The sequence below is a fragment of the Gymnoscopelus braueri genome (genome assembly GCF_963280865.1).
Source record: "Gymnoscopelus braueri genome assembly, chromosome: 24".
Taxonomy (NCBI): domain Eukaryota; kingdom Metazoa; phylum Chordata; class Actinopteri; order Myctophiformes; family Myctophidae; genus Gymnoscopelus; species Gymnoscopelus braueri.
In genome coordinates this window covers 29,072,769-29,097,800 of record NC_137626.1, presented here as the reverse complement: position 1 = coordinate 29,097,800, position 25,032 = coordinate 29,072,769, and the positions used below count along the sequence as shown (strand labels likewise).

The 25,032-nt window shown below is 40.4% G+C and overlaps 1 protein-coding gene across 1 annotated transcript; it reads left to right on the top strand.

The window, feature by feature from the left end:
* The first annotated feature begins 9,875 nt into the window (after positions 1-9,875).
* Positions 9,876-24,577, top strand: acadl (acyl-CoA dehydrogenase long chain). The gene is made up of 10 exons (XM_080422598.1): positions 9,876-10,025; positions 12,349-12,525; positions 13,378-13,515; positions 15,495-15,659; positions 17,801-17,867; positions 19,743-19,907; positions 20,472-20,573; positions 22,445-22,572; positions 23,047-23,133; positions 23,628-24,577. Exons 1-10 carry the CDS (start codon positions 9,937-9,939, stop codon positions 23,719-23,721), a joined length of 1,212 nt encoding a protein of 403 aa, XP_080278724.1. The 5' UTR covers positions 9,876-9,936; the 3' UTR covers positions 23,722-24,577.
* The last annotated feature ends 455 nt before the right edge of the window (positions 24,578-25,032 follow it).

The window sequence follows — 25,032 nt, the reverse complement described above, 5'->3', positions numbered from 1 at the left end:
TTTCCACCACTGGTCTGGTTAGATGAAGACAAGGTTGTGGGCTGAAATAAGTTGGAGGGGGGAGTTCCACTGGCAGAGTAGGCTACCTCCTCATCTTAAACAAGCTCAGTGCTTAATGAGTCTCCCAGTTTAGTGGACCTTGTATTGTGAATTTGTACTTCCATGTACTGATGTTCTCATGTCTTACTAAATAAAGTAATAAAGTATATCAATCAATCAATCAATCCTCCGTCTTTGCAGTGTTCACGGTGATTCAGAATTAGAACCACTAGATGGCGGCAAAGCCCAGTAACTCCAGTAGTTCTATGCAGAGTCAATGCACAGAAGAAGAAGAATCATAAAGTGTTTGTTTTGACCAGTAGGACGCGTTTAGCACCGAAGAGACAATATAAACATGTTTATTAATAAAGTTGTTAAAACATGTTTAACTGGACTGCAAAACACATCCCGTAACGGGCCATCGATCTCTGCAGCAATAGCAAGGTACGTGTACAATTTCTTTTTAATTCTTTTGTTTTTTAACTGTTACTTTTTTTGCTTTCATTTTGGGATATTTGTGTTGTTGGGGAAACATGCAACGTTATGGTCCGAGTTGTGATCAGTTGATCATCAATATGCGATTATATTCTGATTTAAAGTTATACTCTAACAAACTGACTTAGTTTCTTGTATGGACTTGTGTCCTCAGAACTGGGTCATCACGATCACAACTGTAGCCCTGATACATGACTGTCAGTCATGGATGATCTTCACAATAGTGTTTGCACTTTCTCCCTTTTTGGCCCGTACATCCACATAAACGTTCAGATGTATAAAGTGCTTACCCCATGGCCACGGATGTTGCAATTATATACGGGCCCTCAGAAGTACCCGTATCTTCCATCTTGTTCAATAAAAGCATTTTAATCCGATCGGTGGCCATTTTCTCCGTGCGCTTTCTACCACGTGACCCTATCGGTTGGGAGGTGTATTGCACTATGGATACGTTATAACTCTATGAGAAAATGGCTGCTGATCGGATTAAAATGCTTTTTATCGAACAATTCGGAAGATACGGGTACTTCCGAGGGCCCGTGCATAATTGTAACACCCGTGGCCATGAGGTAAACACTTTATATTTGAAATCTGAACGTTTATGTAGATGTACGTGCCGTAAATGGAGAAAGTGCAAACACTATGTTGAGAATCATCCAAGACTGTCAGTCTTGGATGAGGCTAGATTGCAACCTTTGGCACACTTTGAACACCTGACTGTGACATGACACGTACTGTACCATGTTTAGATCAGTGGTTCTCAAACCTTTTAATCTAAATGACCCTCAGTTTGATATGCATAGGCCTGGCCACGGACCACCATTTAAAGGGGAAATCCACCCATTTTCAATATTTAACTATGTCATTAATATAGCATAAAGGAGTTGTGTGGAAATAAGAAAAAATTAAAAAAAAAATTAACATTGCAAAAAAATTTAACATTGCAAAAAAATTAACATTGCAAATTACACCATGATGAGTCATCACAGTGTAATTTGCAATGTTAATTTTTTTGCAATGTTAAATTTTTTTGCAATGTTAATTTTTTTTTTAATTTTTTCTTATTTCCACACAACTCCTTTATGCTATATTAATGACATAGTTAAATATTGAAAATGGGTGGATTTCCCCTTTAATAACATTTTGATCTCTGGGACCCCAATCTAAGGACATTTGTATTGTTAGACATGGTAGATTGATTGGTTGGTTGGTTGATTGATTGAATACTTTATTATTTAGCAGTTTAAAAAAAAAAGCACAGGAAAGTACAGTACAATACAAGGTCTGCTAAGAGGATTTTAAACCCAAGAAAGCCTATGGCTCGTTTACATATTTGGGGTCCATTGTACTCAATTCATCGAAACATTAATGACAGACAAATATACACTACTATGCAAAACATCATCTAAACAGTTTGAAAACAAAAACAAAAATATGTACAGTAAACAGTTTGGGGGGGGGCTAGGCTTTGACTTTTACAGGGGCCAGTTTCGAATTGCAGCCACCTGTAAGTGCTCTTTTAGAGCAGTTTTGAAGGAGAGTAGAGATTTACACTCCTTTTCGACTGTTGGTAGGGCGTTCCACATTTTTGTGGCATAGCAGGAGAACGAATTTAACCCCTTGTTAGAGCCAATCTGGTGTGTGAAACTGATCAAAATAATAGACACTGTTGTATGTTCTGTAGTTGTATTTACAGTACATAACGGCGAAGATGAGCTATCAATCATTTAGCAGGGGAAACCTATGGACCTCCGCCGGGGGTCCCTGCAGCACCCCACATTTAGAACCATGGTTCTTCTGCAGCACCCCACATTTAGAACCATGGTTCTGCAGCACCCCACATTTAGAACCATGGTTCTGCAGAACCCCACATTTAGAACCATGGTTCTGCAGCACCCCACATCCAGAACCATGGTTCTTCTGCAGCACCCCAGATTTAGAACCATGGTTCTGCAGCACCCCACATTTAGAACCATGGTTCTGCAGAACCCCACATTTAGAACCATGGTTCTGCAGCACCCCACATCTAGAACCATGGTTCTGCAGCACCCCACATCTAGAACCATGGTTCTGCAGCACCCCACATTTAGAACCATGGTTCTTGCAGGACCCCACATTTAGAACCATGGTTCTGCAGCACCCCACATCTAGAACCATGGTTCTGCAGCACCCCACATCTAGAACCATGGTTCTGCAGCACCCCACATTTAGAACCATGGTTCTGCAACACCCCACATTTAGAACCATGGTTCTGCAGCACCCCACATTTAGAACCATGGTTCTGCAGCACCCCACATTTCTGTGGGGTGGGGTCCTGCAGGGACGGCTCAGTTCTATAAATGAGTAACATGAATACCTTCAATTTGCAGTGACTAGCAGTATAGATTTGAATATAATGGTCCACCATTAAAGCACATCCTGTTACAATCACATCACCATTAGCGACCACTACACTCCTGTGGGAGACATTTCAATTTCTTAATTGGAGAGCCATTAAAAGGATGTACATTCTATCTAGACCCTTTTAATGGCTGAGAAGCAGCTCTAGAATCAGACACAGCTCAGCTGTAAAGGCATTACGAGCCTTTACTTTGTGATATCAAACCATCAGGAAAACACAACACACCATTAAAAACCATTAGAGACCATTACAAAACCAGCGCAAACCAATAGAAATGTGTAATGGTTTCTGTGTTGTTGGGATTAGTTTGCCAGAGTAAGTCTCTTTGTTCAACCTGTATCAAAAAGGCTAAAACAGGCAGATAAATAATGGATGGTTTTGTGGAATGCCGGGTGGAAATCATTAGTTTCACGTCCCGCAAGATTAATGAGGAATAATGATTTTTTTTCTTTCCTTTGCCCCAGACTGCAGCACAGCCAGGCCCAGGAGCATGGAGACGCCGGCCCTCCACGTCCAGAGACCTCCAGCGCATGTCACATGCATGCAGTACAGGTATTTGGTTGAGTGATAAAGACAACAGACTAATGGCTGCCAATTTGACTATTTTATGCCTGATTTATATTTCAAATTTAAGTATAAACCACGTCAAATGCAACAAATAGACCTTGATACAAAATCTGACAAGCACATGGGCCATACTGTGTGTGCCAGTGAAAACATTTACTTTGGACATTTTCCTTCTCACATAGATTGGGTAGCATAACATTTGTTGGTAGCAAAAAACAACAACAACCACCATCAAATAGGCAACAACATTAGGACTCTAAATAATATGATGCTCCACCCACCCGCCGTTGGACATCCCATTCCACAGGGGATGGAAGTGCACCTTAGAGATGTTCACAGCCTGCTCTCTGCCACTCTCAATGTCCAAATCGTGTTCCCCGCAGACCACACGAAATGTCTCGACGCTTTGTTGTTGCAAAAGATAGACAGAGATGTCGTTAACATCAGATCATGCATTTTCCTTCTCTTTTTTTTCTGTCTCTGGTATGTCATTCACAGCTTGCATTAAATCCGTAAAAAAATCTGTCAAAAAGGTCGGCATTGTATTTGACAGTAATCACGTAGTTCAAATGATTAAATCACCAGTCAGTGATAGATATACTTGACATGAAAGTTTACAGTCTAAAAAGATCAAAGTAGCTGCACACTCATAGCTTACGTGCCAAACAGTTTATTTAGGATTAGAGATAAACAATGTGGACAGCAATGCTTTATGCTGCCTTCCTCATTGGGGGGGAATAATATTTAGAGTGCCACAGACTCTATGTCGGGTCCGGGGACCACCAGGAGTCTAAATAGACCCTTTCGGACCTCTAACTCTGTGTGTACAAATGGAACCAAATGGACCGTTACGGGTCCATTTGGTTCCATTTGTAAACTCCCAGAGTTAAATGAACACTGAGGATTCTATAGTACAAATTGGGGTCCTAGGGATAAAAAAGAAGAAGCATTAAATGGGGTCTGTGGTCTAATCTAATGCATATCAAATTGGGGGTCCTTGAAATTACAACAGGTGGAGAACTACTGCTTCAGTCCAGTATGTAGGGTATACAGTATGTTTTTATACAGGAATGTGAGACAGCACCTGGTCCTGATTGCTCTCAGCACTGCAGGGACAGCTCTCATTAGAACCCGTATTTCTTGAGATCCATGTGATTGGTTGGATGACTATCTTAGGCACCATATGTGTGACTAAGTGTGGCGATGTGTTCTGTATACCCTGAAGAAGGCAGATACCTACCGAAACGTTGTTTTTGTTTACTCTATCTGCGTCCTAAAATAAAATATTGTCACTTGTCTCTTGAAGACCACTATTTACAGTATGTTTATGTTACCTAAGGATCCCGTCCACACAGTAAGCCGCAGTCATCGCCCAGCGTGTCCCAAGCAGCACTGCTCCACAGAAGTGGTCGTATTTGCCGTTATACAGCACCACCTGAAGAGACACCTGACACAAACACAAATATGGTTTCGTTTGAGTGAAATATAAAGTGTGTGTGCGTGCACTGTAGCATCGTCAGTGATAATCTAACTCAGAGAGTGTACAAATAGAACCAAACTGAAAAATCTTACCTGCCAAGGCCAGGCATTGGGTTTGGCCTCCTCCACCCCGACAACGTTCCCTGGAAGAATGTCCGGAATGATGGTTGGTGCTCCAGTTGGTGGTCCTACAATGGCTGGCACCGAGGTACAAGCACAGCGGAGAAACACCACGGCTAGGATGGTAGTGAAGCCAGCCAGGGTGACACCATAGGGAGTCCATTTACTACGTGTAAATGGACGGACCCATTTGAACCAGACAGGAGGACCTAGGGAGGGATGACACGCGCGCACACACACACACACACACACACACACACACACACACACACACACACACACACACACACACACACACACACACACACACACACACACACACACACACACACACACACACACACACACACACACACACACACACACACACACACACACACACATAGTGTAGTGAAATCAAATCTTTGAACCTAAAAGATTAAAATGTACAGTATATATATATGTTTCTGTGATTTTTTTTAAATATCTTACCAGACTGAATGTCTTCAGTCAGTTCTATGCTGCTCTCAGCAGCCTGCATGCGCACAGGCATCTTAAGAACTGGAATCCCAGTCATCTCGAGATCTGCAAGTGCATTAAATCAGTGATTTTCAACCTTTCGAATTTCACAGACCAGCATTTGATACAATGTTCTTTCTCTGGGACCACAATCTACACTGTGAATGTGTTTACTTCACTCTGAGAGTGTACAAATGGAACCAAATACTTGGTTCCATTCCATTTGTACACTCTCCCTATTCTGGGGTGAACATTCTGTGAAAGTAGCCGATCAACAAGCTCACAGTGCATCACATTGTGACGAGTAGTGAGCTTGTAGATGGTCTATTTTCGGCAAAGAGGTTTGGTGTAGAGGGGAAAAAAGGAGGGGGCCTAGTATAGACCCCTAGGGGACTCCGGTCAAAGAAGTACAGTATAGTTTAAATGGTTAATCAGCCACACTTTCCCACAAACCAATTACAGCTCCTTCTCACAAATAAATCACTAATGTGCTCATTATAAGATTTTCTCTGTCTACTTGCTCTGTGCCCTCAGAGGAGGGTTGGGGACAGTTTCAGAAACCTGCGTACGCAAAGACATTATTGATAAGCTAATAGAAACTGGCCTTTCTTTTCCTGTAAAGTTAGCATGCTGAAATAGAAGCCATTATTCCTGCATAAAAAAAGAAAAGTTTGAAATCTTAGGTAGGCAGGTTTTTGTACTAGCCACAGCCCACCTCTGAGACACCTACTGTAAGCACGTAGACAGAAATAATACCATCTTATGCGCATTAGTGAAGACCAATTATATGCAGATAAGGTAGAGAAAGGCTGACGTGCCCTTTGCAAGAACTATTCCACTTGTTGCAATAACTGGTTGAATCTAATCTATGACGTGAGTGTTCCGCAGATGTCAAGGGAGGACATCGCTTTAATACATTGTTTCTCTCTATGTCAAAGAAAAGACAAACAACAAAGAAAGAGCATGTGCTCAAACGTTACATTCAAAGGTGTGTACAGCGCAAATTGAGCAAGCTTCTATATGCACAAGGCCAAACTTGCTAGATGACGTAGCATACACACTTGAAGTTACAGTTCATCCAGCTTTTTATCTTGGTGAAGATAGTATAGACATGGGATCCAAACACCAATAAATATAGGCTCAATAATGTAAATAAGTGGTTTTAAAATCGTTGTGGATGGCTAGAGTCCATACCTCAACTATAGTGGTAAGACAATGGTGAACAATATAGTTATAGCTATAGTGCTTGGCGTGAATGGCCCTTTAAGAGCATCTGCTAAATACCTAAATTGTAAATGGTAAATTGCATGTTAGCCAAGGTTTTTAGGTCAAAGTTATTTTTATTTCCCAGAAGCTGCTCCTGCCATGTATCAGGCCAGCTGTGACTGCTTAAATCAGTCATCGGCCACCCTAGCCCTACACACAGAAAAATAAAGGTGCCAATGCAACCGAAACTGGTTCTTCAGAGTGATGCCATAGAAGAACCATTCCAGAAAGAACCTTTCAGACCAAGGTTCTTTAAAGAACATTTCTTGTTCCTCAAACAACTTTGACAAAAAGGAGGAACGTGAAGAACCATTCAATGAATAAAATCTATCTTTAGTATAGGTGATGGTTCTTTCACTGGAACCATTTAACAATCATTATTTTTCTGTATGTACTATGTACATACCACCAAATGCCAAACTGAAGCCATTTCCCCCCTTTCATTCACTCGTTAGTTCTATTTTGTCATTGGCAGGGCTTGAAAACATGTACACTGCAGATAAAAGAATCAACGTGCAAACTCCAACATTGTAGCCCATGGAATGGAATGTTCAGAAATGTGTCTCTTTAATACGGTGAGAAGAACTTGGCACATCTCAATCCTTTGAGAAACCAAGGTAACATTTCAGCCAAGTAACATTTGGCCTCACTGTAATCACTTCAGACAACATCAGACAATATACTGTATGTCAATGGTTCTCAAACTTGGGTCCGGGGACCACCAGGGGTCCTTGAGGGAGTGCAAAATGAGTTAATATAGCATCATAATCAGTTTAAACGCAAAGCTCACAACGCGTCAGCTTGTAGATCTGCAATATTTTTTTTAATATTATGAAAGATTGTGAAAAATCTGGAATAATTTTCTCTTCTATGGGTCCCGACTCCCTGGCACAACATATTTTCAGATGGGGGTCTGCGGCCAAATACATATTAATTTGGGGGTCCTTGACATGGAAAAGTTTGAGAACCACTGCTGTATGTTTACACATCAGACAATATACAATCATAAAGTATGACATCTGTTGATGACTGAAGACACAACATTCCTACACAGCCAAACAATATGCAGCCTTTATCAATAAAGTACTAAAATTATTAAAACAATGGTGTGAGATTTCACCAAGGACAGGGAGGTTAGTATGAAAACTCTCTTTAAAATATTCTAGGTGGTTCTGGGCATTATAGTACAGTGTTACTCAAAGTGGGGTCCCGGGGGTCCTTGAGGGGGTTCCAGGGGGTCCCCAGCAAGACTCAATGTAGCATCAAAATCAATTTAACCTCTTATATGGGGGTCCCCGGCCAAATACATATCTATTTGGGGGTCCTTGACATGAAAATGTTTGAGAACCACTCAAATAGCACATTCCAGAGGAAGGTTTGTCAAACTCTTTGGTAGGCGACTGACACCCCCTACAGGCTATATAGTGCTACTGAGTGTGTGTTAAAATAATTATTTTTGACTATTGCTTGCCTTTAATCTATTTAGAACTTTGTGGGTCAGAATATGTGTTTAACCCTGTAATGAAAAGTTTTAGGGACAGCATTTTGGAGATGTATTTGATGGACACAAGCATTTGATGGACTTATAGCTACAAATCATGTATTGAATATAGGCCTACTATAGAGGTTCACTTCTGCTCTTGATGATTTATAAAGGGGATGATTATAAACACTGTTTACAAAACCAAGAGATCATAATTCTCTGTTCTGTTGCACTATAGGTCTTTTTATCCACCTCAAAAATAGTATAATTGATTCATTCAAAACAAAATCAATCATTATTAAAACACCAGAAGTTCTGAGAGACAGAGCTTAAACAGACCAGGAGAATACACTTCAATGACACTTCATATGAGTACTAGGCTATTATTAGCACATAAACGAATGCACATTCTGTCAATAACATCACAAAACCCAGTATGACATTTTTTTAAATAATCAATAGCAAAAGCAACATGACATTGAACATTTCTAAGTGACTTTGAGATCTGTTTCATCATCGTCATCAATATATAATGTGTTGAGTCAAAGGGAGAAATTGGAATATCTGATCCACAGAGCAAAGTTATTGAAGCCACGCCAATATTTGGAGTTATCGTGTCATACCGTTAATCATAATAAAAAACATTTATAGCCTGCCAACAATTAATCAAATGTTCATCAAAAATAAGTGGCAGCTGGTTTTCCATGAGATCATTTAGTTTAGTATATAGAGCAAAATAAAAAATTACAATAAAAACGTATAGCCTATTTATTACCTCTTTCTTGCTTCTGAGTTGATGCACACTTCGAAGTCTGCTCTCTGTGCAGATCAGGTGTAGTGAACTGAATGGCTTCAAGACAGGGCAGTCAGGTGTCATTATCACCCAGTGTTGCCATGTCCGCTTATTATAAGCCACTTTGGGCTTGTTTTTCTGTAAAGTTGCTTGTAAATATTGGTAGTTGCGGGTTGCGGTTTCTAAAGTATAGTTGCTTATTTTGGACTTGTTTTCAAATGTTTAAGTTTTGGTTCTCAAATATTTTAATGTCAAGGACCCCCAAATTAATATGTATTTGTGCCAATATGTATTTGTGCCAGGTAACCCATAAAAGTGGCAAATTATGTGAAACACATCAACTATTAAGAAAACAAGAAGATATGTTGACAAAGACACTCCATATATTTGGAAACATATTTTTATTTAAATCAATATCGTCTTCAGTTAATATAATATTTTAAAAGTAGGCTAATTCTCATATTTACTAGAGTTAGAGTACCTAAACAAGCGTAATGCTTAATGAGGGTTTCCAGTTTAGTAGACCTTGTATTGTGAATTTGTACTTCCATGTACTGTTATGTACTGTCATGTACTATTCTCATGTCTTTCTAAATAAACTACATCAATCAATCAATCAAACCTCCTCCGTCTTTGCAGTGTTCACGGTGATTCAGAATTAGAACCACTAGATGGTGGCAAAGCCCAGTAACTCCAGTAGTTCTATGCAGAGTGAATGTACAGAAGAAGAAGAAGAATCATAAAGTGTTTGTTTTGACCAGTGGACGCGTTTAGCACCGAAGAGACAATATAAACATGTTTATTAATAAAGTTGTTAAAACATGTTTAACTGGACTGCAAAACACATCCCGTAACGGGCCATCGATCTCTGCAGCAATAGCAAGGTACGTGTACAATTTCTTTTTAATTCTTTTGTTTTTTAACTGTTACTTTTTTTGCTTTCATTTTGGGATATTTGTGTTGTTGGGGAAACATGCAACGTTATGGTCCGAGTTGTGATCAGTTGATCATCAATATGCGATTATATTCTGATTTAAAGTTATACTCTAACAAACTGACTTAGTTTCTTGTATGGATTTGTGTGTCCTCAGCTCAGAACTGGGTCATGATCACAACTGTACCCTGATACATGACTGTCATTCATGGATGATCTTCACAATAGTGTTTGCACTTTTTCCCTTTTTGGCCCGTACGTCATCCACATAAACGTTCAGATATCAAATATAAAGTGTTTACCCCATGGCCACGGATGTTGCAATTATATACGGGCCCTCAGAAGTACCCGTATATTCCATCTTGTTCAATAAAAGCATTTTAATCCGATCGGTGGCCATTTTCTCCGTGCGCTTTCTACCACGTGACCCTATCGGTTGGGAGGTGTATTGCACTCTGGATACGTTATAACTCTATGAGAAAATGGCTGCTGATCGGATTAAAATGCTTTTTATCGAACAATTCGGAAGATACGGGTACTTCCGAGGGCCCGTGCATAATTGTAACACCCGTGGCCATGAGGTAAGCACTTTATATTTGAAATCTGAACGTTTATGTAGATGTACGTGCCGTAAATGGAGAAAGTGCAAACACTATGTTGAAAATCATCCAAGACTGTCAGTCTTGGATGAGGCTAGATTGCAACCTTTGGCACACTTTGAACACCTGACTGTGACATGACACGTACTGTACCATGTTTAGATCAGTGGTTCTCAACCCTTTTAATCTAAATGACCCTCAGTTTGATATGCATAGGCCTGGCCACGGACCACCATTTAATAACATTTTGATCTCTGGGACCCCAATCTAGGAATCTATAAGGACATTTGTATTGTTAGACATGGTTGGTTGGTTGGTTGGTTGGTTGGTTGATTGAATAATTTATTAGCAGTTTGCAAAAAAAAAAGCACAGGAAAGTACAGTTCAATACAAGGTCTGCTAAGAGGATTTTAAACCCAGGAAAGCCTATGGCTTGTTTACATATTTGGGGTCCTTTGTACTCAATTCATCGAAACATTAATGACAGACAAATATACACTACTATGCGAAACATAATATAAACAGTTGAAAAAACAAAGACAAAAATATGTACAGTAAACACAGTTCGCGCGGGGGGGGGGGCTAGGTTTTGACTTTTACAGGGGCCAGTTTCGAATTGCAGGTGCTCTTTTAGAGCGGTTTTGAAGGAGAGTAGAGATTTACAATCCTTTTCGACTGTTTGTAGGGCGTTCCACATTTTTGTGGCATAGCAGGAGAACGAATTTAACCCCTTGTTAGAGCCAATCTGGTGTGTGAAACTGATCAAAATAATAGACACTGTTGTATGTTCTGTAGTTGTATTTACAGTACATAATGGCGAAAGATGAGCTATCAATCATTTAGCAGGGAAAAAACATATGGACCTCCGCCGGGGTTCCCTGCAGCACCCCACATTTAGAACCATGGTTCTGCAGAACCCCACATTTAGAACCATAGTTCTGCAGCACCCCACATTTAGAACCATGGTTCTGCAGCACCCCACATTTAGAACCATGGTTCTTGCAGCACCCCACATTTAGAACCATGGTTCTTGCAGCACCCCACATTTAGAACCATGGTTCTGCAGCACCCCACATTTAGAACCATGGTTCTGCAGCACCCCACGTTTCTGTGGGGTGGGGTCCTGCAGGGACGGTTCAGTTCTATAAATGAGTAACATGAATACCTTCAATTTGCAGTGACTAGCAGTATAGATTTGAATATAATAGTCCACCATTAAAGCACATCCTGTTACAATCACATCACCATTAGCGACCACTACACTCCTGTGGGAGGCATTTCAATTTCATAATTGGAGAGCCATTAAAAGGATGTACATTCTATCTAGACCCCTTTAATGGTTGAGAAGCAGCTCTAGAATCAGGCACAGCTCAGCTGTAAAGTCATTACGAGCCTTTACTTTGTGATATCAAACCATCAGGAAAACACAACACACCATTAAAAACCATTAGAGACCATTACAAAACCAGATCAAACCAATAGAAATGTGTAATGGTTTCTGTGTTGTTGGGATTAGTTTGCCAGAGTAAGTCTCTTTGTTCAACCTGTATCAAAAAGGCTAAAACAGGCAGATAAATAATGGATGGTTTTGTGGAATGCCGGGTGGAAATCATTAGTTTCACGTCCCGCAAGATTAATGAGGAATAATGTTTTTTTTTCTTTCCTTTGCCCCAGACTGCAGCACAGCCAGGCCCAGGAGCATGGAGACGCCGGCCCTCCACGTCCAGAGACCTCCAGCACCAAGTCCCTGATGGAAATCGGGACGCGCCGGCTCTTCAACGAGGACCATGACCTGTTCAGACAGAATGTCCGTAGGTTCTGGCAGGAGGAGGTGGTTCCTCACCACAGGGAGTACGTACTGTAGAACCACTGCTTGAACACCCATTCGTAACTGCAGACAGTTATGAATAGAGATATGGCTTGCTGGGTAAAAATCAATACCTGTTAATATAGATTTCTTTTCTTTTTTTGTAATATGTAGTATTGTTGGTGTAGGACGAGAACGAGCGGCTTTTCAATGCGCTAGGCTAGACCCCTGGGAGATGGATTGCTGAGGAAGAGCGCCTACCATCAGCTCCCAGTACTAACTTAGTTACCCAAGCCATGCTATTCATACACTGAGTTGCCAGTGCCTGAGATCGAACCCAGTGCCTTGTGGTTGCCTTGTTGCTCTTCTGACTGAGCTACCTGGACACAATTTGATTGATTAAACCAGTTAAAGGTAGGGTAAGTGAAAGTGTTAAATAGCTCTATATTCTGATAGTACTCATTGCTACTGGAGTGTTTGTTCAGTAAAAATAGTCTCTATGTCTCTCCAGCTCTTTATTAAACAGAAAATGCATTTTCAGTGCTCTCTCCTCTGAAATGTTAAATGTTGTCACCTTTCTTCACATGAAAATGTACTATATTCTGTTTACTAAAGAGCTGGAGAGACCCCTGTGACCGAACAAACGCTCTGCATAATGATTACTATCAGAATATAGTACTTTAACCTTTTAACAAAAAAAACCAAAATAAATATCACTTACCCTATCTTTAATTATGTGACATAAGACATAAAGATGTTAGAAGATCAGAAATGTATTTTATTATCCACAAAGTACATCCCAGAAGTTATCGCAAAAGAAGATAAAAACAATTGCTGCCTGCCTCTCGAGGTCGTGGTCCTGAAAAATATTCCTAACCCTTTCACCTCCATACCAGGTGGGAGAAGGCAGGCCAGGTGAGCAGAGAGTTGTGGGAGAAGGCTGGGGAGCAAGGTCTGCTGGGAGTACTGACCCCCGAGGAGCATGGTGGCATTGGAGGGGACCTGCTGTCTGCTGCTGTGATGTGGGAGGAGCAGTGAGTGACACTCTCTACTGGTTTCACATTTGTGCACATTAGAGGTGACTGGGCCAGTGTTGATTTCGTTGACGAAAAATGTTCGGCGACTACCTTTCTTCACTGACGAAAACTAAGCTACGATGACTAAGACTAAATATACCGACAATTTCGTCAACAAATAAAAACTAGACTAAAATGTTAGGGAGGGGCTAGTAGAGAAGAGATCCAGTAAAACTAAAAGACAAGTAATTTTATGTTTGGTTGTGCTCTGGTGTTGCGCTCTTAAAATAGCAGATCTAAGCTCACAACGCGTCGCGTTGTGAGCTTGTAGATCGGCTATTTTCAGCATGCAACCAAGTGTAAAATCAGCCATTGCGATGACATCAAGGCCAACCAAAATACATTTTAGTCGACTAAATGTAGATTTAGTCGACTAAAATCTTATGATATTTAGTCAACTAAAACTAGACAAAAACTAAAACATTTCAGATGACAAAAATTGTATTCAAAAGACTATGACTAAAACGAAATCAAAATGTGTTGTCAAAATCAACACTGGACCGATATTGTCATAATAAATCAGAATCAGGCTTTGGCCAAGTATGCTGTCGCACATAACAAGGAATTTTACTCCGGCTGTCAGTGACTCAATATGTGTAGGCCAGTCACAATGATTACATAATCGTCTGATCGCAATTATTTGGGATAGTCGCAATTATATTGCATAATCATCAGAATTGTTTCCATTCATCTGTCTAAATTCATCTGTTGAAATATAGCTGATCTACAAGTGGTGACAGGGACAGTCATTATGTGTATAATTATGTGCAAGAGTATATCTATTGCACAATAAATGTACCTACAACCATTTCACAATGAATTAATGTCAACACGTGTGCAGAGTTCTACCATAAATAATTTGGCATTCCTGAATTAAAGATGGGTCTTTGTCCATGACTCTGCCAGAACATCTTGCAACCCACTCTTGGGTCCCACCCACCAGTTGAGAATGTTAAACTGTACTGTCTGTATCATTGATGACCTGCAGTGTGAAGGTTTTAGCTGACAGTTTTTTGGGGAAATATTTAATCGCTCTTGGGTGGAAACTGTATGTCGAAAACAATTACTTTTCAGGAATTGGAAAAAAGAACCTGTGTTCCAATGGATCCAAATGTACAGTAGTTTAGTCACAAACTAGCCTCGGTACCCAGGCTTTATTTTTTCGGCTAAAAAATAAACAGACTTTCAACCTGGCGTCCCTATTTTGGGCATGTCATTATAGGGATTTTTTTTTTCTTCTTCTTTCGTAATAGCCGAAATAGCCGATCGACTAGCTCACGTAATAATAATAATAATAATGGATTTAATTTATAACACACTTTACATTTACAGGAAATCTCAAAGTGCTACAGAAGGCAATTGCATAAAAACAGAAACATCACACCAGTAACAGAAAACAATAACTAGGAAACTAGAAGAAAACCATTAAAACATGGGGGCATAAGTAAAACCAGCTACAAAAATGCTTTGCTAAAAAGGTAGGTCTTTAGTCCTCTCTTAAAACAATCAACTGACTGTGGAGCTCTCAGGTGGACAGGGAGGGCGTTCCACAGTTCGGGGGCGGCCGAGCAGAAAGCCCGGTCGCCCATGGTGCGAAGCTTTGCCTTGTGGGTTTTGAGGAGGTATGTGTTTGAAGAGCGGGTGTTGCGGGTTGAGGGTTGTAGGGGGACTAATTCCTTGAGGTAGGAAGGAGCGTTTCCATGGATGCACTGATGTGTCAGAAGGGATACCTTGTATTGGGTTCTGAAGGAAGGTTGTAGATCGGCTATTTTTGCATGACATTTGTCATACGACAAATTAGAATATACAGCATTAATGTATGAAAACAAACATAAAATGATGAATTATGAAGCATGGTTTCTGTCCGACAGCGACGATTTGTTCTCCAAATTGTTCCTTCAGTGTTGGCTCATAGGAACGTATTTGTTGTGTTCCAGGATGTATTCTAACTGCTCTGGCCCAGGGTTCGCCCTGCACTCTGAGATCTGCATGCCCTACATCAGCAACTACGGCTCTAAGGAACAGATAGAGCGCTTCATCCCCCAGATGACTGCTGGGAAATGCATCGGCGCCATTGCGATGACGGAACCGGGGGCGGGCAGGTGAGCGATTCACAGCCGTCTTAACCCTTTTAAGACCGGGAAAGAATCTGTGTCATTTTTAGATTTCTTTGGCTATTTTAGAAAGATCGTGAACATTTGCGCAAATCTTTGGATAATATATATTTTTTAAAGTGAACTCAAATCTTTGCTTCTGGGGGGGCCCCTGGAACAACACATTTTGAGATGGGGTTCCGTGGCCAAATACATATTTCCTTGACATGAAAAAAGTTTGAAAACCACTGATATCATAGCAAGTTTTTTCAAAAAACTGTTAGGATTTAGAAGACATTTGTAGAATCTCCAGAAGCAAAGATTTGAGTTTAAAATGTTCGCTTAAAAAAATATATACATATACAAGATTTGGACACATTTTCAAGATTTAAAAAAAAATAGCAGATCTACAAGCTCATAGCGGCACTCGGTGCCGCGCTATGAGCTTGTATATCTGCTATTTTTGAATAGCCCAAAGAAATCTTAAAATGACAGAGATGCGGTCCCGGTCTTAACACATCGACCGCCAGAGGTTAATCTCATAATGTACTCACCAGTGCCAAGGTGTTTTTGTTGTTTTTTTGTTTTTTTCATGTCGCCATAGATCTTGTTAAAATCCTTAAGATTGAGCCGTACACGGTCTGTTTACATCCGCGACATCTCAACGTATCTCCCAGTGAAAATCACGTGTCAAACGGGGCATCCATGTTGTAGTTAGAGCGGATTACGTTAAACAGTGAAATGCGAGGAGAAAAAACTACAGGAAGAGAATTGAGTTTCAGTTTCGTCTGTAGAATGGGAGCGGACGTGATCGTCAAAACCGGATCCCAAATAATTCCGTTTCCGGTCATCAAACCGGAAACGGAAGTGGATCAAAAAAAATCCGAAAGTGAACCCGGATATTTTTAGCGCGAAAAGACCGTGGACCGTAGGGCTACGGTCTCGGCGCTTAACAGTTGGATTTAACGGACCGTAGGACTACGTTCTTGGCGGTTAATGTGTTAATGGGTTAAAGATGGGTGGCTGAAATTGTGGGAAAGAATATATTTTCCTTGAAACTGTACAGTATATGCATATAAAAATATATGCATGTGTATGTAAAGAAGTATGATGTTTGAGTTATTTGTTTTATTTATAAACTAAAACCGGTTTCTTTTCTTTTTAGTTGCCTCAGGGCAACATTGTGCAGTTACACTACTTTTGTTTGGGCAATATCACCATAGACTGGCTTCCAGGCAGGCTATGGTGGCTGTCATGCCCAAAATGAGAGCTCTGCACAGGTGGATAGGAGAAGTGCAGCTAGTCGGTGTCTGTTTATGGTGGTTTCTTCCATTTGGTTCATGGTGGTGGTTTACACCGACTGAGGGCCCTCTCAGTCAGTCTGACTCACTGGATAGGGGGTCCTTTATTGAATTAATGACAGTTATCTGGAGGAGTGGGATCAATCTTGATATACTATCAGGGACCCCCAAGCTAAAATTGGGTGAAAGATCTTTCTCCCAAAAAAACTAAAAAGTCATACCATAGGGTTAACTAAGTTCTAAAGAGTTCAGACAATTTCATATGAGTTTTGTTTCCCTCGACCTTTCTATGAGTTGACATTTAAGATAAGATAAGATGACCTTCATGTCTGTTTTTTACTTACTGGCCTGCCACGCAGGAATAGGAAATGAGATCTGTGTTTTTAATAACCAGAGCAATATTGTTCTTGCACATTTCTCAACTATAAAGATGACTTCTAGCCATTAGCAGAGATTGCCCCGTCTTCAACAAATTTTACATAGCATTATGCGGTGTATATTTAGAACATCTCATCGTATATTTTAAACATAATACACTGTCATTCATGTTTAAATGCTGTGGAAAAACACTGTAAGACTTTGGAGTTTCTAAGTATAGGTAAATAACCGTTTTGAAAGTCGCTACACCGTACAAGTGCAGCATTTCATCTTGAAGAGGGCTTTTAATGGTGCTGTGAGTTTTATCTAACGCTGAGCTCACATCTTGTGAGCTTGTACATTTGCTTTTTTCACCGAATGTTTGGCCATTTTGGCCAAATGTTTGCCTGTTATGACATGCCCAGTATAAGAAGGTTAGGGTTCATGTGGTTAATCTATGAGGTTAATCTCTTCTTCTTTTGACCCACTCAGTGACCTTCAAGGTGTGAGGACCTATGCCAAGCAAGATGGTAGTGACTGGATCCTCAATGGCAACAAGGTAAGACTAACTATAACAACACCTTTCTGACTCTCACAGGTTCAGACCATAGCTAGTAATACGCTCTCTACCCTGCAAGACACTTAAACCCTACAGTATATACTGTTGTTCATTGTATGTCAAATAGATTGTTTGACTTGCACTACTGGACTACACTAACTGGCCATAGTTAAACTTCTATCCTGGGTCCCCCAGGTGTCTATACTTGGCCTCCTCCTTTTGTCCTTCTCCACCAAATCTCTTCGTCAAAAACAGCCGAAATGCAAGCTCACAACACAGTGCTTTGTGAGCTTGTACATCGGCTATTTTCGCTGAATGTTTTCCTATTATGACATGTCCAGAAAAGGGAGGCTAAGACTCATGTGGTTCATGCATATATTAATAGTTCTCCCTTTAACACATTGACTGCCAGAGTTTATTCATAATGTACTCACCCCCTTGCCAGCGATTTGCTTGTTTTTTTGTTGTTGTTATTTTGTTATTTAAATTCATTTAAGTTTCTCTGGCTGCGGTTATAAACACATACGAGGATCGACCAGCAGAGAGCAGCAAATTGACACCTCGATGACTCGCTGACTCACTCACCCCCTCCAAACAGGCTCAAATAGTCAAATACGTCATAACCGGATGTGACGTTTTTGACAATCGCCGACTAGACCGTTGTGATACACGACGACGATGACTGTAAAGCTGGCTCCAGACCAGACCGATTTTGGGCCGACTTGGCGTCGGGAAGCGTCGTATATAGTCGTCCAGTCGGTTAGGGGTCCGTCGGGACCTTTTCGGCCGACCCAGAGCCGACCGAACATATTCAGCTTTTTAGCCGACTGGGGCCCGACTGGAGTAGCTATGTAGCAGAGACGAAGTGACAACAGAGGGCTGTCGGTGTTGCCATATTATGTGAGAGAAACAAGCGACCATGTCTATGAAAACCTACATTCACTGTTTCTCGCTGTTGCTCCCAGAGAGATTAAAAGTACCTCAAAATTGTACTTAAGTACAGTACTTGAGTAAATGTACTAGTTACTTTACACCACTGCACGTCAGTGAAGAAAAAACGCTGGGAACATCCCTATGTACAAGTGGCTTTGCAGGGAAACAAGCCCAAAGTCGCTTATAATAAGCAGACCTGGCAACGCTGGCAGGCTAAAAGTCAAATTAGCACATGAATGGCCAGTCGGCTGACAGACTTAAATGCCAACTTTTGCCAACCGAATACCAGTCTGTTGCAGTCTGAAGTAGTCTGAAGTAGTCTGTTTGGTCTGGAGACGTCTTTAGTCACCCAGACCAAAGAAAGTAGAAGTGGAGCTCTCTGTTCGTTTTTTATACCGTGTTTTTCCCTATTCTGGACGAAAATGACCGGGGGGGAAAAAAATTTTGACCCGGAAACAGAATCTGCGTTATGCATCCGGCTCCGGGTGAGTGTGACGTAAGTGGAAAACGAAACTGAAAATAGTGATTTTCTAGACAAGCATCTACAATGCAGAGATTTGGCAAAAGGCAAGCAATGCGTGTGTGAATGCATCGTAAGGGTGACCCAGCCTTCGCCGTTGTAGCCCCCACTCTATGTAACCACCTTCCTTGGCAAAAAACACCACTCCCTTGGTGAAAACACAGGCAGCTGATTCATTTAAAATGCTGCTAAAAACATGTTTATCTCACAAGCACTTTGTCTTGTATTGTGTCCGTCTGTACAGATTTTAATGGCTGTTATTTATCCTGTTTATTCAGTTTTTAGCTTCCTATTTGAATGCTATTTCTGCTTTTATATTCATGTAAGGATATATTTTTATTGTATGCCACCTTGTTTTGAAAGGCGCTTTATAAGTAAAATGTACTTTACCTTACCTAATATACCGTGTATTTTATCTGTAGGTGTTTATCACCAACGGTTGGATGAGTGACTTGTGCATCGTGGTGACCGTGACCAACCGGGAGGCGAAGACAGCGGCCCATGGCATTAGTCTCTTCCTGGTGGAGACTGGCATGAAGGGCTACCACAAAGGATGCAAGCTGGAGAAGATCGGCCTGAAAGCCCAGGTACTCACTTCACTGCATGGCTTTAACCCCTAGCATTCCTATTCTGGGCATGTCATTATAGCTAGTAGTCAAAATGTATGAACATTCGGCGACAATTGGGTGAAAATTGCACATCTACAAGCTCACAATGCGATGCTTTGTGAGCTTGTAGATCTGCTATTGTCATTATTTGACTTACAATTAAGTATGTAGTGGTTAATAATATGAATGATGATAATAATACACTTTTTAGCACTTTAACAAGTGCTTTACAAACGAAACACAAAATTTCAGTAATTACAAATTGGTTTAAAATAGTAGTTCTCAACTCCAGTCCCAAGCTCTCTGAATATTACCGTTTTTTCGTTCTTTGTAATCTAATCAGTAGCTCATTCACTCCTGGGACCCGAGGTGAATGCTGTTATTTACCAACAGAAAACCGTAGCATTGATATAATTCTTTTTTAAATAAAAAATGATCCTTGATTATTCGGTATAATAGTGATAGTATAATCACTAAGAAAATAATGGATAGTTTATTTTTGTTAATTGCAGCCCTATCACTATGTCCCGTCTTTTCCATCAGGACACAGCAGAGCTGTTCTTCGAGGACGTGCGTCTCCCGGCCAGCGCCCTCCTGGGTCAGGTCAACAAGGGCTTCTACTACCTCATGAATGAGCTGCCTCAGGTAGGAGCCATGTGGAGAAACGACAAAAAATAGACCAATGATTTTCAAACTGTTTGTGCCCAAGGCACACCAAAGGCACACCAAGAAGTCAGAATGTCGAGGCACACGTGTATTCATGTTCGTTCAAGATGGCCTCTATTCCACGTGTTTTCACTCTTATCACTCTGTAAAACGTTTTTACTTTCACTTGTGCCAAATAAAATGTTTCATCATCATAACCTTTATTTCAACTCGGAATACAGTTGAGGGGCAGGCCCTCATTTTCAATGTAGCCGAGATACAGAACACAATAATATCAACAGGGATATACATTTATATACATCATATTAAAGGTAGGGTAAGTGATTTTCTTTGGTTAAAATAAGTGTTAAATATCTCTATATTCTGATAGTACTCATTGCTATAGATGTTTGTTCAGTAAAAGGAGTCTCCTTGTCTCTCCAGCTCTTTATTAAACACAAAATACATTTTCGTTTCAGTTTCATTTCCAATTTTATCCAATCAGGATAGAGAACTCAATCAGGATATAGATTAAACAAGTGAAATTTGAAGTGATGACCCTAAGAAATGAGCTGAAACAATTGGAACTGGAACACTATGAAAATGAAGCTTAAAAATGGGTACTTTCTCCTGATTGGCTGAGATTTTGACACCTACCGATTTTTTTTTCTTCTGTTTATTAAAGAGCTGGAGAGACGGGGAGACTCCTGTTACTGAACAAACACTCTATAGCAATGATTACTATCAGAATATAGTGATTTAACCTTTTAACAAAATACTTTTTGTTTTAACCAAAAAAATATCACTTACACTACCTTTAAAGAAGACAAAAAATGTTTTCAAATAACTAAAACAGATACGCTAGAAAATTAATACCTGATAATTATGTTTTAGGGGGGGAAAAAATCACTGAAAATCACAGCACCCCGTCTTTAAAGCAGTTACAGTCTGGAACAAACATTTTGGAAACCATTGCCCTATATTGACCCAAGGAAGGCAGTGATCTGATTTTTAGGGACTTCTGGAGCTCATTCCAAGCAGATGGAGCACTAACAGAGAATGCTACCTTGCCTAGCTCTGTATGAGCAAATGGAACCTTGAGCGTCAGGAAGTCACTTGACCGGGTCTGGTAGGGACTAGGGTTCTGATCAAACATATTACAAATATAAGGGGGGAGCATTCCTGAGATGGCTTTAAAAAATAAACAGATACCAGTGCTCAGAGAGAGGGCATGAGCCTGCGTTCCCATAGAGAGTACAGTGATGTGTACCTAACTGTCACCAGTTACCCATCTTAAGGCAGAATGGTACACAGTGTCGAGGTGCTTTAAAATTGATGGAGCAGCAATCCTATAAATAATGTCTCCATAATCTAAGACAGAAAGAAAAGTGGCTTCAATAATGTTTTTTACAGGATACAGGAAAGCATGCTTTGTTTCTATAAAGAAAACCCATTTTTTTGTCTTAGTTTGGTGACGAGATTTTCAACATGAAATTTAAATGATAATTTCTCATCAAGCCAGATGCCAAGGTACTTGTATTCTGAGACCCTCTCAATTGTAGAGCCACTTGAAGAGGGTATGGCTAAATTGTCATAGTTGGAGGTTCTAGCCCTAGTGAATATCATGAACTTAATTTTGTTTGTATGCAGAGGAAGGCCTTCGGCAAGACCATCGCTCACTTACAGGTCTGTGGAGAGCAGCTGTGTTTTTCCTGTCTCGAGTCAAATAGACTTGTTCACACAAAGATGTATTGGTGTCTTAACCACATTTTAATAGTTCATTAAGTAGTAACCTAATACTCAGGATTTGTAGTTATTTCTTGCTTGCTAACAGACATGACTGAAAATGGTAACATATTCTATCCTAACAGACGGTGCAGCACAAGCTAGCAGAGCTGAAGACGGAGATCTGCGTGGGCCGGGCTTTCGTCGACAGCTGCCTTCAACTTCACGCTGAAAAGCGCCTGGACTCCTCAACGGCCTCCATGGCCAAGTACTGGTGAGAAGTCACCTCTGAATGCACTGTGACTGCCCTAGCTTTGTGATCGTGAGTGTGGTGTTGTTTTGGTTGGAACGAACCTACAGCATATAACATACTCTCCATAACACACCATCTGCTCTGTAGACGGTTTCAAATGGAAAACAACAATAGTTCATTGTTCACAGTTCATATGAACTTTCCTGGACACCAGAACAAAAAATAGCCTTGTTTTTGATCAGTTATCTAGCTTTAATTTCCTCTAGTTATTATGGTGAGAGAAAAATATCATACTGTTGTAAAATTATCTTGTGGACTATCTCTCCCTTATTCCATTGTTAGCTTACTGGTTAAAACGAGCTAACATACTGTAGTTAGCTCTTACGCTAACAGCCGACCAGATGTCTCCTAGGGTTTTGGATCATCTCAAGAGCATTTGGATGAAACCATCTATATACTGTATGCTAATGTCCACTTTGTTCATTCATATTATAGGGCGTCGGACCTCCAGAACAAAGTGGCGACACAGTGCCTGCAGCTCCACGGAGGCTGGGGGTACATGTGGGACTTCCCCATTGCCAGGTGAGTAGCACAAACCCCTGGGTGTACTTAGAATTGGTGACTGCGGGGTGCTTCAGTGGTAAGATCACAGGTTCAACCCCTATAACAGCTAAATCATAAGATAAGATCTTTATTGATTCTGTAGGGGAAATTCAGTTGCCAGCTATACCTGCTCATTTACTATATGAGCAATTGCATAATAATTGCATTTTATGCGATGCCATATCAAGTTGAGATTATGTTAACCACTTTCCCCCTGGCATCCCTATATCCCTATTATAGGTGAAAATGGTCAAAAATCAACATTTGTCCAATGTTTTTGAAAATAGCAGATCTATAAGCTCACAACGCATCATGATGTAATGCGTTGTGAGCTTCTAGATTGTCGAATTTAGCTATTTATCTTACAATGAAGTATACAGAGCTTAGGTGGTTAAGCTCACGCATCGCCATCGCTACAAAATACACCCGTCAATGTGTCTCTTACCTCGCTCTCTGTCCTCTCTCCCTCCCAGGGCGTTTGTGGACTCCAGAATTCAGCCCATCTACGGAGGCACCAATGAGATCATGAAGGAGCTCATCGCTCGCACCATCGTCAGCCAGAAGTGAGAGGCAGAGCTTTACCAGGGTGGAGGGAGCACTGAGCATTGGGTTGCTTTGCACGGGTCTTTGTCAATAACTGTAGACGTACTGGGAAGATAGTAGAGTTTTTATTTTTCTCAAAATGACATATCTGGCATAACATAATATTATTCCTGGTATGAAAGTAAAGCTTCTTGCGTTACTGGTTAACCAAGTCCTAGCACTCCTCGACTACTTACCCAGTAGTTGGTTGACTAGGGTTCATGCTACTTACTCTGATCCTTCTCTTTGTAAGTGCCTCTGGTTAAGAGTGTCTTCCTAAATGCCTAAATTGTAAATTAGAACTTGGTGAGCTTATGAGTCATCTCATGACATGTGCTTTATTTGAAGGTAAGGGCTTTCTGGGGTGTTGTCTGGTGAATTTGGGGTAGTTAACAGTATGTTGCATTTTGGAGGGAACCCTTTCAAATGAATTTACCATCAGAGGTCAAGGTTCTTATTCCTGTGGGTAAAACCAGACATGATCAGCCTTGATGGTGAAAATATTAAGAATTTTCTTATCTTGTTTAGAACAACACAAACTCCAAGGGCTAATATGCTTAGTGATGTATATTTTTGTAAAGTAATAGTTGGCTGTTGTGAATATTTCTGTAGATCTTGTTTGACTGGTCTGATCAATTTAGCCTTTTGCTTAAGCACATGAATTATGAATTGTCCATCCCGTCCATTTGATCATATTAACACTATGACAGCTCACGGTTGAGTTAGAACTGAAAGTAACGACCGCTAATCAATTTTTCTAGTTTATAAAGCAACTTTGATAACGTGTTTGTTTGTTTTTTTTAAATAATATTGAATCATGTCAATAAATATTTAAAATGGGCCTGTTATGAATAATTTATTTCCTTTTACAATTTCATACGGAATAATTAACAACCCATTGTAGTGCAAATAAGGTCTTGAATTTATTCTAAAAACCAGGAGAACCACAGCAAATACATTTGCCTCAATGTAACTGGACTAAACTCTCCCTGGCATACAGTACACAGCCTGACATGTTATGTTGTCCTCCTGCCTGCAGGGGGGGGGGCTGAAAGCTCATAAACCAACCATGTGAATGTGGATAGAATCATTATGGTTGATATGGGATGTCATGCTGCCACCTTTCAAGCTATGCTAAATCCATATAGACCATGGGCATCATCCAGCAAAAATGACTCTTATTTTTAATTTGTTACTATTATCCTAGACATCTAGGTGACACTGTTATCTAGTGCAGTACACATTATTCATTTAGTTTTACTATTATTTTAACCAATAAGGTGACACAGTTATCCA

Excerpts from the sequence above, each read along its gene's own strand:
- acadl (XM_080422598.1), top strand. The coding sequence starts at position 9,937 with ATGTTTATTAATAAAGTTGTTAAAACATGTTTAACTGGACTGCAAAAC. Across the intron at positions 20,574-22,444 it reads TCATGAATGAGCTGCCTCAG|ACGGTGCAGCACAAGCTAGC; the intron begins GTAGGAGCCATG and ends CTATCCTAACAG. Across the intron at positions 22,573-23,046 it reads GCCTCCATGGCCAAGTACTG|GGCGTCGGACCTCCAGAACA; the intron begins GTGAGAAGTCAC and ends TTCATATTATAG.